Consider the following 14,582-nt stretch of genomic DNA (forward strand, 5'->3'; position numbering starts at 1 on the left):
CACCCCCATATCATCCTGCTTCAAATGGCGCGGCTGAGCGAGCGATGCAGACATTTAAGAGAGCTTGGAAGAAAGACGCCGCTGCTGGAAACACACTCACAGAAACAGAGCACTAAAGGCTGGCCAGGTTTCTCCTGAATTATCGGAGCACTCCTCATACAATCACAGAGAGAACACCGGCTGAACTGTTCCTCAAGCGGCCGCTTCGCACTCGCCTTGATTTAATCAAGCCAAGTGTGGAGCGGACTGTGATCAAGCACCAACGCCAGCAACAATAGACCGATCTCACCGTGAGTTGCACTACGCCACCGCTGCCGCGGTGAATTCTGGGACCTGTAGTTCTCGGGAGTTTTTCGACCGCCTCGGCAGCCTCGGTGCGCTCTTTGAACGCGACGTAGTTGTTCTAACCGGTGCTCATTCACTGTGCCCAATGGGTGGCTTCACCTGTTGTGTACCAGGGTGCAATAACAATAGTACCCGGCAAAAAGGCATCGGGTTTTACGTGTTCCCAAAGGAAAAAAGCCTGCGTGAGACGTGGTTACGAGGACTCAACAGAGCTGGACAGAGCGGAAGGTAAGACAGCTTTCTTTCGTCTGCATTTAACCCATCGCACGTTGACAAAAGAGCATAAGCTTCCAAGGTACAAGGCATGAAGGGTGTAGAGAAGGACGCGCTGACATGCTCTTTGTGTTTGGGATCTGTTTGACGCTCCGCGCGCTTGCAGCGGAGGCGCGACATATCGGCCTATCTCAATCGTGATGTCGGCGCTCCTTTCCGGCGGTCGCTTTCAGTGCTCTCTTTGTTTGCCCGGTGTATTTCTGCGGTCCCGTTTATGATGTTGGACGTTTAGGTAAGACGAACGGACTAAGCGAGAAGGTACACAAACAGAGGACTCTGTTCGTGCAAGCAATTTTCTTTCTTTCTTTCTTTCTTTCTTTTTTTGCGCGGTCTCTTTTAAAATTGCCAACTAACGGACCCCCTGTGGTTTGTCCCTATTTCAGCTGTCGCGACGCATGTACCAAATCGTAAACGTTTCGTGGACAGAATCTGTCGAATGTATCACGCTTTCCGCTCCAAAACGTAACTCAAAGCAACGAGCGCAACAGTAGTTAATGGTGCAGAAAGTGACGATAAAGTCGTGCTGACATGGTTTGTTTTGAATTTTATCATGCATCAAGCATTGGCCATGTAACCGTTAACTTACCAGCTGAGCAGGGGAGACAGAGCCAAGCTTGTCTCTAGATGTTTGCCGCTAATAAAACCAAAACAACGCATAATATCGATAGTTTGTGAAGGTTTTGGACTGTTATGTGAAATGAACATTTAAGGTAACGTTGCGAGAGATACACTTGAGCTTGCTATGTACAAGCCCATTTTGGTGTTCCTGAATAGACAGTGATTGAATACTCCTTCAAAAACGTCAGGTTGCTCTAAAGGGCCCATGTGCTTTGCAGCATATGACCATTCTTTTTCTCCCAGGTTTTCAAAGTTTGTGCCAACCACGGGCCACAGAGTGTGTGGGGCACATTTCCAAGGAGGGAAAAAGACTTACATGGTGCGGGTGCCGACAATCTTCCCCCTCCAACAAAAGAAGGTGGCGAAAAGGCGTCCCTTAACACGAATAAAGGTATGGTGTCCAGGCCAAGCGTAGCCTAGCAAAAAAAGCTTCCTTGGTGTCTCCCTTTTTCTTAAAGGAGGCTTGCCATTTTATGCAGCAGCTTTTAGGTTGGAAAATATAGCATACCAGCCAGGAGCATAGAAAGCATTCAACAGTGCTGAAAAGTTTAACTCGCACATGGAGAACTCTTTGGCGTGACTAAACAAACTCAATGATTTACGTCAAATAATTAAAATATTAGAGGATACAAGTCTCTTTACATCTGAAACAATATGAACATCTGAGCTGCAGGTATGCAGGAACATTAGAGGCATTGTCATCCCATGGGTTAAGTACATTACATAGAATATTAAATTTATTGTTCTTTTGTTTTTATTTGTGCTCTAATCAGCCCACTACACTCAACGGCTCAAGTATGCCAGCGGCCCAGCAGGAGGCCACCACAGGAGCTGCAGATGACGTCGACCCTGGCACCGCCTGCTGCAGCACCGTAGATGACGAAACACTGCCAGAGCTCAACCCACTGTCAGATCACTCCTACAGTGTTCATAACAAGAGTGAGACCGAGCTCCTCAGGAAGATCTCTAGCCTGAAGGATGTGATTGGAAGCTTAGAGGAGGAAGTTAAAAAGGTACAAGCTCAAGTGATATCACTGAAAAGGCAGCTTGACAGGAGCCGCCAAAAACAGGTTGACTCAATGAAGCTGTGCGACCGAGTAAAACAAAAAAACAGGTCGCTTAAGCTTGATCTCTCGGCCACGTACAGGCGGATGAAGGAAGCGGAAGCTAAGGGAAAGACAGAGTTTCGTTACGAAGCCATCAAACAGGACCACAAGAAACTGAGGTACTACACAGGCTTCACGTCACCTGAACGCTTAGACGGGTTTTGGTCCCTTCTGGAGCCAGATGCTAAAAGATTGCAGTTTTGGCAAATGAAAGAAACTGAAAACGAGGACCGCAGATTTATTCTGCCTCTGAAGACTCAGCTGATTTTAATACTCCTTCGTCTTCGATTGGGGCTTGACGGAGCAGACCTTGCTTTCAGGTGGGCCATCTCCTTTGAAAACCGATATCCTTTTATTGGCTGCGACAGACATGTTGGTTAACGTATGACCGTAAAAATGTTAAATGTGAGCATTCAAAATGTGGAATGGCATGTGAAAAATCTGTATAATATTTGGTCTCGATCTACATAGACGATTCTCGATTTATAATCTGTGCATAATGCTTTCTACAGAGTAAATAAAAGTCTAGCAAGTAATTATATTCTCGACTCAGCGAGTCACATAATGTTGCCTTAATTTAAGTGCCAGTGCTGCTGGGCTATGCAAGATAGATCCGAACAACGACTCCTTATTCAACTAAACAAAAATTCCTATCTTTGCATTTTGGTTTAATAGGTAGTAAAATCTCTGCCGACTGTTATTAATGCTACCGTTGCAGTGTCGGTGGCAAGAAGATCATGCATAGAAATATCTGAACTGGCCTGTTTACAAGTGTGCACGCTTTTAAAATGTAGGTTGGCAGTGACTCATGCTTAAAAACAATACCATAAAAATATTTTTAACAGGTTTGGTGTGTCGCAAAGTACGGTGTCCCGAATTTGGGTCACTTGGCTGGACTTCCTGGACAACAGGCTTCGCCAGGTATGTACGCAGACATTGCCTGCTTGGATGCTTTTCTCAACTCCTGTCTTCTAGAAAAATTAAGAAAATATCAAGCTCAACAAGCTTGGCAATCTGCTTTCACACACTGGATTATTGTTTTTCCCACATAGAGAAAGAAAAGCCCAGAAATTACTTCTACAGTCTTCAAATCATTTTATGCAGGTGCCAACATGGCTGCCCCCTCACCTGTGTGATAAATACAGGCCACAAGCCTTTGCAGACAAAGGGATACCGTGGATGGGATCCTGGATTGCACCGAGATCTACATAGAGACTCCATCTTCATTCCGAGTGCAGAGTGAAACATTCTCGACATACAAGAAACACAATACTGCAAAGGAATTGATTGTCTGCAGCCCTAACGGGTTCGTCACCTTTGTATCGGACCTTGCACCTGGCAGGCTGTCCGACAAGGCACTTACGAAGGCTTGGGGTGTATTGGACAAGTTCACCCCTGGACGCAGCGTCATGCGGACAGGGGCTTCACAATATCGGAGGAATGCAAGCAGCGCTCACTCCACCGGAATATTCCGCCATTTATAGAAGGGCGACCCCAGCTCTCGGAAAAGGATGAGCAGGAAACAAGGCACATTGCAAGCGTCCGTATACACGTCGAGAGAGTTATCAGAAGGGTAAAAATTTCAGAATCCTCTCGCAGATTTTTCCAAACAGCATGTCTGAGCAGCTCAACAAGGTGTGGCACGTTTGTGCTCTTTTGACAAACTTTGTTGATGAGCCCTTGTTGTAGGTAGTCCGTTGCATTGGCACCTTTGTTGTTGGCTGTGTTGCATTGGCACTGTTAAAATAACTATGAAGTAATGCTGGATTCAACAGTTTCACCAACTGCATATCACATAGCAGGCCAGAAAAAGGAGCACATGAGAACACAGAGCTAGAAACGTTCTACTGTGAAGCTCAAAGATAATACCAAACTATTTCTTTTTTAAGTACTGAACACCGTTAGCCCCTTTTCTGTGGCACTAGTTTCTAGTCGAAAGGTTGGGAGGACTCTCGTTTTACTAACAGCCATTTGAAATGTGTTGGATCTGAGGAGTTCATGTCTCGCGGCGAGATGGTGACCATGTGCGATTGTGTACACAAGCAAGTACCTTGTGTGCAATAAAAAATTGCTCTGGGAGAGGGATATCTTTGTGCTGGCCTACATGATAAGCAATAAGATTGTTGCTTATCGTGTTGAAAGACTATTTATTACACATCACTGAATGCTTGGCGTGCATACACAATCATTCTCGGCTTTTCATTGTCTGATGTTGGGACGAGACAAATGTTTCCCTAAGGCTTCATTTCAGCTGCAGTGTTCACAGCAACACTGATTTATAGGCTAAAAGTGCTAATTCAATTTAATGTTTCAGCTAATAAGTGCCATTTACTGAGCAATTGCTTCTTGTGGACACCTTGTATGCAGAGACTTGCAGCCATGTGTCAGCTTATGCTTTCCTACTAAGGCTGCTCACATAGCATCCCCCCCTCTTAATACCACGGCAGCCTTTTAGTACTGTTATATTTATTTGAGAATCTTTTGTGTACCACATTATAGTGTAATCGACTTAATTTTTGAGAATCGAATGTAGCTTCTGTAGTGTTCACATATTGCCTGAATTGTTCGCTGGACCTAATTTTCGATTCGTAAAAATTAGGACCTCGCAAAAATGTATTCGTGTACAGCAATCTAGAATTCACTTGAGTTGTCACGTGCAAACTGTTTTAGTTAGGCATCCGGCCACAATGAAACAAAGAAGAAAAAGGATATGGCAAAGTGTTTATTTACATCTGCAAATCATATGGGACACTAAACAAATACATTCAAAATCTAAATAAGTACACTGAAGATCTGAGGCGATTTGCTGGCACAAAAATATAAGGAATAAACTGCAAACGAGTAGTCTATCTTAAACAAAACACATGTTATACCAAGCACCATGTTAGAACTCTTAGACAAAAATTTTTTAATACGTTTCTTTAAATAGAAATTTGCTAAATATGCATCTGACACCAGCAGTTCCAAATTTAGTTCACCACAGAAACAAATAGCTTTTCAGATGAGTATGTTTTGCAATAAAATGTCCTAATATCTAAAACAAGGCAGAAAGTATGTGTCGTAGAAAAACGTACAACGCTCAACCAGCTCATGGAAATATTTCTCATCGAAACGAACTGAAACCTGCCGGTAGTCATCTTTGCTGCAGTACACAAAGAGGATGCACAACTTCCGTCCCGTCACGCCCATTTGCATCTGCACCTGTGCATAATGTTTGCTAGTGGGTTTAAGGTGTCCATCATGCAGTTCAGACTTAGAAAATGTTGCCAAGCTCCGCGGACATTTGATCTCAATGAGCCGCTTCTCGCAGCAGCTGCACGAGACTATCCCGTCTGGGCTTGCACCCAGAAAAGGGTGGCTCTGCGACAAGATGAGACCACTCTCCTTCACGTCAAGATCTGCATGGCTAGCGTTTTTCTCTTGAAACAGTGTTCTAGCCTCAGGTTCGAGCAAGAGACCTCTCTTCATGTCATTTGTTGCGCGACATTTCGTTTTGCCCAACACTGCATTCGAGAGAGACTGAGGATCGTGGGGTCCCACTTTTGTTCGACAAGTGTGCACCCACGTGTACACTCTATTCGCAAGTGAGGCAGTGATGAGGCCTTCTCTATGGTGATGCCACAGAGGACACAAGCTTTGCAGCCTTGTGCCCTCCTCCACAGCCGCTACTTCTTCGGGCGTGTAGGCAGTTAGACCTAGCTGCTTCTCTACTTGATCCAACCACCGCGGTGGTAGCTTTTCCGTGGCTTCACCGTCACTTTCTTTCACTTTGTTAGGTAAAAAGTCATTAGCCTCGAGCACGTCCGCAAAGCAATGAAGGCCGCTCTCGTACAGTTTGCCGTGCAGGTGAATGAGGTCCAATGGCTGCAGATTTAGCCTGTCACCCTTAAGTGGCGAATATGCCACTCGCTTCTCATGGTGCTTTGGAGCACTGCTCATTCTCTGACAAGTGTCTTTACAAAAGACCACAGTGCCAAACTGTTCGCTAACTTTTCTGGGGTCTCTTGGCTTGTACCATTGCCTTTCTGTCTCGGTGCATGCAACAACACCTGGTACAACACTGAGGTCATGCTGTGCGATGTACATTAGCCCGTAAAAAACGCAACAAAGGTGCTTGCAGACGGAACCCTTTCCTGCAACACATGAGCAGTGGCCAGTAATGATCTCCCCATCACACCTAGCCAGTGCAGCATTGACTTTGTACGAAGTTCTTATTGACATAGATGCCAAAACTTGAGCACGTACAATGGTCTCCTCAGCCTCCCGCGTAGAAAACTCCAGCTTTTTCAGGTGGCCTGAAGAAAACAGTCGCAGGCCAGCCTCTCGGTGCTTTGTGGCTCCTTTGGTTTCCATGTACCTGCATAATAAATATTGCAATCAACATATTGCATGAATTTTTTTTATATATTTTAACAGCACGACATGTAGAAGTGTTAAGATTGAAGTGATTCAAGATACTGCCAGCATGTGAAAAAGCTTTCTACATAAAAATATTTTGTAGTTATGTGAGATAGCCGGCACCTACGCCAGCAACGAAACTTAACTACACAAGATGCTGCCAGGCGATTCACCAGTAGCTACCTGAAGATTACACTTGATGATGCACGTGGCGCAGGTGTCAGGATCGCAGTCGCAGAAAACTCTGTAGTTTTTCTGCGACTGTCATTGCTTGGAGAGGGAAACTACTGTCCGTATTGTGGGCAATTCACGTCAAGGACTCGTTCTGAGTAGTATTTAGCGAAGGTAAGAAATTCATTGCGTGACCCATAGAAATGTCACCTTCGTGACTTGTTTGTGTGAATCGGGGCACAGGCCCATGCATAAGCTCACGACGTATTGGGTCTCCTCTGGCAGCACTGTGAGGCCAACAGAGTCTAGGTAATCAACAATGACGGCAAAGGCTTTTTGCAGAGTCTTCCTAACGAGCAATGGTTTCCCCCTCTGGTCTAGACCATGATGTCATCAGCGTAGACGGTAAAGCCGAGGTCTAGGGTCTGGGCCAGGCAGGGAGGCAGGTTCGCCATCATGAGGTTGAATACAGTCAAGGACAGTACTGCCCCTGCTGCATGGCGGCCAAGAAAATGAAAGACCACCAGCAAATTGCAAATGCAGCTTTAAGCACAACCGGCGCAGCACCAGTTTGGCACTCCAGGCACTTTTCCTCCGTTTAGACTAGAGGGCTCATTCCGTGCTAAATAATCTGAGTACTCCATCGGACAGTGACAGCACCTAAATGCTTCTTAAATCATGGTGTTTCTACACTGGGTCACATACCTGTAGATCTGTTTTTTTCCAAAGAACGGATTCAGGGACTTCGTCTTGGAGGTCCATTCCTGCTGGTTAGGATCGACCACTGCACACGCCATTCCGATTTCTAAGAGACCTGAAAAGAAAATGTATTGTTTAAGCCCAAAAATTAGTTTCATGGCTTTCTGTATTAGTTACTGCAATAGCATATGTTTCAAGCATCACTATGCTTTAGAAGATCAGAACGGGCACTATAACAATAAAGTTAATAGAATCTCGATAATCATGGCCTGATATGAGACCTACTTCCTTAAACAAAACACATCATCAGTTGCTAAACACAATAGGAAAACATTGCAAAATGTAATTTGTAGAGCAGCTTGTACTAAAAGACTCAGTACCAAAATGCCTCACACACACACTGGACTTTTTTTTCTTAAGCTATTAAGTTACGACTTTATTTGACTGGTGTTACAGCTCCAACCAGGCTCAGTAACGGCAACCGAGATACAGGAGAAAAGATCTATCAGGCGACTGTTAGCGCTTGGTTCCACGCAAATAGAACAGAAAACACACAGAAGTGCATGCGAACTCATTTCACCTACATTTTTAAATATGGGACATATACCGTTGCTCCTTTTTGAACACACGCGAAGCGCATTCCTTGTTCGTATGCAAGCTTGACTTCTGGGCGAGAGCTCGCTTGTGCCTGGCGTACCCATCTGTCAGCTGGCACTGCCGCCAACTAATCAAACGTTTCTCCGCGTACTCGGGAACAACCCCGAGAAAACCAGTCTTTTTGTTTTACAGCGGTTGCTGCATTTATTTCATTCTATAGATTAATCGCGGCGCACAAGCCTGAGCAGCGGTAATGTCCGAGCCAACCGACGCGCTTGACTGTTTTGCGGTGCTCCCCGGAGCCGATGCTCCATTGATATGCCCGCACAGTTTGCCCGCACTAACCGCTCACTCATTTGCAAGTTCACCGAGACAGCCGTGCGGCAGAGTGCTCACGTTTTCTTGTTTTGTTTCTTTTCTTTTGGAGGAGCAGAAGTGGCAGTCTCCATAAGCCTAAGACGCGTAAGACCAACACCAGCGAACGTCGACGGTGACTACTCTTTTAAAGGGGTACTCCACCGATTTTTAGAGCTACCTCAACTAACTATATTTTCTGACTCCCCGGCCTTTACTCTCTCCGGTATGCTATTTAGAATCGCGAAATTCATAATAGTTATTGCGAAATCGGCAAATGAAAATGATGCAAAAACCAACATTCAAATATACGCGCGCTTTTCAGGGCCGTGACGTCAGTGGCAGGCAGGCTTGCCAGTCCAGCAAGCAGCCAAAAAATAGAATATGCCAATCATTTGTTCCGTGCTGGAGCGCGGGTACTGCAGCGAGCTTCCCAAGCATTCTTTTGACACCATGAAACTGCTTCGAATCAGTTTAAAACAAAATCTACAGCCCAAAGAGTGAACCCCTGCCTTCCACTAACGTCACTTTTTCATTGTTGCCAGTAGAGACTTCGATCTTGAAAAACACGGTGAGGACCAAAACTGTAAATTCAATAACTTCGCGAAAAAAAACAATATTTTGACCTAATATTTGGGATACTATTTTCGCGATGTTTGTTGGTTAGTTTAGCGAAATTTCAAGCAAATCGGAGACAATGAAAAAATCGGTGGAGTAGCCCTTTAAGCTTCCCGGCAAACTAACGTATCACAAACAATATAATTTCATGGAATACTTACATGACCGACACTGGTGGTGAAGAGAAGTCGATCCCGGGGCGTCCAGAACGGTGATATTATGCAGCCAACCGAGACACGGCCGACGGCAACGCAGGCAGGACGCGGAGAGGAAGCGGGCTGATGACTACAAGGAACATGGCGACGGCGCAACTTCCGGAATGCGCGCGCCTGCGCAGTTCGCTTGGTGGCATCGGTCTATTGGCACACGACAATTCACGACGATCACTTCGTTATTTTGATGTAGGAGATAAGGTCCTCGTGCGAGACCTGAGAAAGAACCAACACTCTTGGCCTCCTGGAGTTAGTGTTTCCCGAAGAGGGCCACTATGGTATCTAGTGGAGGTACGGGAACGTACAGTCTCCGTTCACTTGGACCATCTTTTGCGACTGGATGCTCAGTTACCAAGTCGTGAAACAACCTGCAAACCACCATGGATGCCTTTAGACCTACCTGCCACTCCTAGAGTGTCGACGGGCACAGCTGGAGACTTACCGAGTTCATCGGGAAGAGCCCCACCTACAGTGGTACAGCCAGGGCCGGCAGGAGACGCAGCCACGCCGCCGACTGAACATTTAAACCGTTATCCTCAACGGATCTCGCGTCCCTCAGACAGATTTGGCGTGCCACCGAGCCTACCGGATGCTGGAGCTCCCGCTGGCACCTAAACAATTAAAGCCGGAGGGGTGTGGTAACTGGGAGAAAAAGGCAGAAGACGAGATCGGAAAGCTCGAGACAGAAGACTGAGAGCGATTGACTGGACTGAGCCGACATGAAGCAAGCATAATTTTCTCATCATGTAAATGAACCCACAGTTACTACACCAACATCGATCGCAACAAACTGCTAAGCCTCAACGTATTTTACAGTGCCAAGACCAATAAACCCATTTACTGCTTCACAGTTATTGTATCCGAAAAAGAAACTTGGCAGAAATCACTCGCTCTTTTTTTCAAAGAAAAACTAAATCTTCTTACAATTGACGACCCTTTCTTAATTAGGAGTTCCAACGAGGTCATCGCATTCTTGGCGCAACAGAGTTATAATCACCTAGAAGCTTTTTCCATCGACATAAAAACCTATATTACGAACTGCCTCAGGACGGCCTGTTGCGATGTGTAGAAGAGAGCATTGATTCTTTTGGTGGCATAACCTTCCAAAATTCCGCAGGTATTTCCGAAGACAATTTTCTACATCTACTCTCGGTCTACATACATTCGACCTTTATTACCTGGGAAGAAAAAACAACAACAAAAAAACATATCCACAGAAGAAAAATATTTGCATTGGGTCGTGTACAGCTCTAGTGCTAAGTGATTTCTACCTCGCCCACCAAGACAGACTATTGAACAATTGCCTTGACTCCCCTATTCGGTACGTTGACAATTATTTGATCATTCTTGACGCCGAAAACAGCAATTTTTCAATCACTGCGAATGGCGTTCTATCAGCTTTTAACAACTGTCTGAAACCATTGGATATCACTCATGAGCTTCCGGAAGAAAAATCTATCCGATTCCTAGAACTCAGGGTCCATTTCCGACAAACTCATATACGCCGGACATATGAGCCAAGGGGTAAAAAATTAATTTTTCCGTTCAATCCGGCACATTGTAAGCTGATAAGAAGAGGAATACTAAAATTATGTCTAAACAACTCTCTTCAAAAATCCCGGGAACACTTTTTTCAGTAAGCTTTGATGCGCAAATTACAAGATTAACATCCGCCGGATATTCCATTTCTTTATCAACATCGATTGCAGAGAGCATCCTGAGAACAAAGAATAAAGGAACGCCTGTCACACCAAGAGCCAGAGATATAACCAAGAGATATTTCGTTCTTCCCCTTCCACAGGTTCTCTCATGGCATCAAGAAAATCGCTAACAAGTTCAACATCAACGTCGTTTTTTCTGCTCCAAATAAGCTTGCCAACCTGTGCAAACAAGTCAACTCACCATATCTTTACCGAACAGTAAGCTGTACCAAAAAAACATCAGAACAGCTTCGTTGAGTGCGCAGAGCAAGTGGTGTATTCATTTCCCCTTTCATGTGGGAAAATGTACATAGGGCAGACTGGACGATGCCTTAATGACAGGCTCCGTGAACACAAAAACAATAGCACCAGAGCTAACTCTGGCCATCTGGGCATAAACTGCTGTGATTGTGGGTGCGAGGTTCACCTGCCATCTTGTAGAATTTTAGGTTGGAACAGTAACCAATTACCTAGAGGAATAATTGAAGCCGAACACATCGCCAGGAATTATGAGAACTGTATCAGTGCACTTTCTTTAAGCCTGACAGAAAACGAGAAAAAAAATTGTTAGGCGTCTAGGAGATCGGTGCGCGTGATTCGGGAAATTCGTTAGTGCAAGAGGTAGAAGTAGACAAAGTACAGGGTGTCAGAAACAAAAATTAAAAATTATTTTTTACCGCAAAAATAAACTAGGCATCGCCAAACGCTCATTGTCCGCCCAAAGGTAGCGCTAGAGGCTACAACCAGATGCCAAGGTTTGTTCGTGCGTCTTGCCTGAAAAGGCAAGACGCACGTACAAACCTTGGCATCTGTTATAAAATGCCACATCCTTAGGCAAGGATCTGGCATTTTATAACAACAAAATGGTGAAAAAAAAAACAAACAACGTTACTAAATATCCTCTGCATCTTTCACGGACTGAATACGTTTTCAAAAAGAGCTTGTAGAGCGTTCGTTCTTAGTGACGGCTGGTGCGACTGACTCCGAGATTAAGTGAAAAGTGCTTTAGGATAAAGAAGAAAAAAACTGAAGGGGCGCGAGCGTCCGGAGTTTCTTCTTTCTGTTCACGCGCTGGCGAGAGCCGCAGCTCTCCGGCCGCCTCCATTTCGTGACTCTCGCGACCTAGCCAGAAATTTCTCCCACCCGCCGTTGTGGAAACCCGGTCAGCGCGACTCTCCACTTGCGTTGTGCGTTCGAAGTTTGCCGGCTTTTTTTTTTTTTTTGAAAGCTTTCGGTATTTGCTTATCCAGGACGCTTACCTTTTTGTGTTATCTTCCGCTCTAAAAATCGGGGAATACCACGGCTCGTAGCCTGCGCGGCATTCGCGGGAAATGAACGAAGAAAGCGAACGTCGAACAGTCCGCTACGCGGGCCGTGCGACGTTCTTCGTGGATTGTCTTCGCTGAGATAATTTTAACTCTATCCCAGTTTGCGCGAAAACTAGATTATCGGCTGCGGGGTAAGGGACCGACCAGAAACACCCGTTCCTCTGCTTTGGCGCTGTGAAAAAAAAAAAAAAAACAAGCGAGCTCAGAACGTGCTCTGAAACTAGTCCGTGTTCCGCCCGATCATTGTGAAGTAACTGTCGTCAACACTACAGATTGGATATACTGTGTCCTTTGAGATCTTTCTCTAATAAACCCTGTTTGAATAACCCGGTATCGTGGGATACGGACCATATGTTGTTCGGTTAATGAGGCTCGTTGAGTTTCATGTTGTGAGCGGAGAATACCCATGCCTTTCGACTATATTGTGTGATCAAATATTTTCGGCAATTAGTACCTTTGTAGATTGTAATGGCTAAGCGTTTAGCGCAGTAAAAATTATCCGTAGAATGAAACAAACATTCCAGTTGCAGTCGTTCGGTCTTCGCGGAACCACCCCAAAATAGCTCTTATATGTTTATTTCTGTCTCGAGAGATGGTAGAATGCTTTTCGAAAACACCAAAAAACATTAAAACGCAACAATTTAGCCGCCACCAGCGTTCGGAATTGCGGCTACGCAGGCTGCCATAGCTCACTGTCGAGAAAACCCATAGCCTACCGTAGTTGGGCAACACTGTCGTACGCTCTCAAAACCAGGGACGCGCGCTGTAAATCGCCTGGTCTGAGAGTGCCCCTGGAAAAGTGTAAAGGGGGCTCGCCGTCGTCAATCAGAATGTCTGTCATCTGGACGATCGACGATAAAGAGCGTCGCGATGTTAGGTCTTTGACGCCTAAGTAAATATATTTTTATTAAATACGATATGTTTTATTACCTTACATTATCTTTCTACGTCAGGAGTGCGTAAGCAAGCCCCTTTGTTGTAAAGCGCATTGCCGAGGAAATAGGGAGCGCGACCGTCACACCGTGCTACCACCATTGCTGCAAGTTGCGAATACTGCCTATGGAACATCGTTTGCTGCCGAGTACTGTCTCCTCGGAAACATTATCTGCTTGCAAATGTCGGCCGCACGCCTTCCCTGTCGCTGAAAAAAAACAAAAAAAAAAACAGCCACCCGCAAGGCGGCTTATGGGTGGTGGAGATTCCACTCACGGAGTGGTCCAGTTGCCCGTGCCGTTGAACTGGTGCGGTTGCCGGTGCGGGCTCCAGTCGACGTCGATGAAGTAAGCGAGACCCATCACGACCACGAAGAGCAGCCCTACAACCAGCACGGCAGCCACGACGCCCGACGCGGACTGCGGAGGAGGTTCACTCCCAAGGGACACCATCTCCCTGGTCGGCGGTTCGCACATGGACGCCCTCGAAGAGTCACTTGCGTCGTGGTCTATATTTGAGGCTGGCTGCGTGGCTAGGCTCTTCTCAGCCATCGTATATCTGCGAAATTAGGCCAATTCCATGTATTTTGTTTCATGACAAAGTGCGCGAAGGAATTTTTTACAAGTCTGTCTCTTGGCTGTGGCCACCTCGAACGTAAGTGGTATAATTCCGAGGGAATTGAACATTAAATAAAACATAAAAATATATTCGTCTTGATAGTGCCCTTACCTTTCTTAGTGCCCCTTACCTTTCTTGGTGATGCGATTATTTTGAACCAGAAGACGAGAGGCTGGTGTTCAAGAGGGTCTGAGGGTGGGGTATGAGGCTCAGGTTGCCGCTCATATAACTTCTTCGTCTTTTCTGGTCGGAACGTGGTCGCGATGGTCACAAGGGCGCATGCATGGTGCATGGTGTTTGTGGGTCACACCCTGAGCTGAGCGCTCGCGCAAACATATTTTTCGGAACGAAGCAGAATCATGCTTATCACGCGTTACGTACCGCCGATACTTATTTCTCACAGGGGCGTGCATTAATTTTTTATACTACGCCTGATTACAAACATCTAAGTATTTTTGGAAAACTGATCACTGCGATCGAGTCCCGATTCATTTCTTCAGAAAGCGCTCATTGCCCATAGGATAAAGGAGGGAAGGGCCGCTCCCCTTCCCTCCTTTGTCCAGAGCGCATAGTCACATGCCTGTGACTATGCGCTCTGGACGCTGCAACGCG

At 45.7% G+C, this 14,582-nt stretch overlaps 1 protein-coding gene and 1 pseudogene across 1 annotated transcript; one reads left to right on the forward strand and one right to left on the reverse strand.

Annotated features, from left to right (window-relative positions):
• The first annotated feature begins 430 nt into the window (after nucleotides 1-430).
• Nucleotides 431-4,031, forward strand: LOC115327525 (annotated as a pseudogene).
• A 1,189-nt stretch (nucleotides 4,032-5,220) lies between these two features.
• Nucleotides 5,221-7,708, reverse strand: LOC121046682. The gene is made up of 2 exons (XM_042293503.1): nucleotides 7,617-7,708; nucleotides 5,221-6,699 (listed from the first exon to the last, which is right to left on the reverse strand). Exons 1-2 carry the CDS (start codon nucleotides 7,706-7,708, stop codon nucleotides 5,370-5,372), a joined length of 1,422 nt encoding a protein of 473 aa, XP_042149437.1. The 3' UTR covers nucleotides 5,221-5,369.
• Nucleotides 7,709-14,582: the final 6,874 nt, after the last annotated feature.

Source organism: Ixodes scapularis, unplaced genomic scaffold, assembly GCF_016920785.2.
Source record: "Ixodes scapularis isolate PalLabHiFi unplaced genomic scaffold, ASM1692078v2 PGA_scaffold4__175_contigs__length_147842914, whole genome shotgun sequence".
Lineage (NCBI taxonomy): Eukaryota > Metazoa > Arthropoda > Arachnida > Ixodida > Ixodidae > Ixodes > Ixodes scapularis.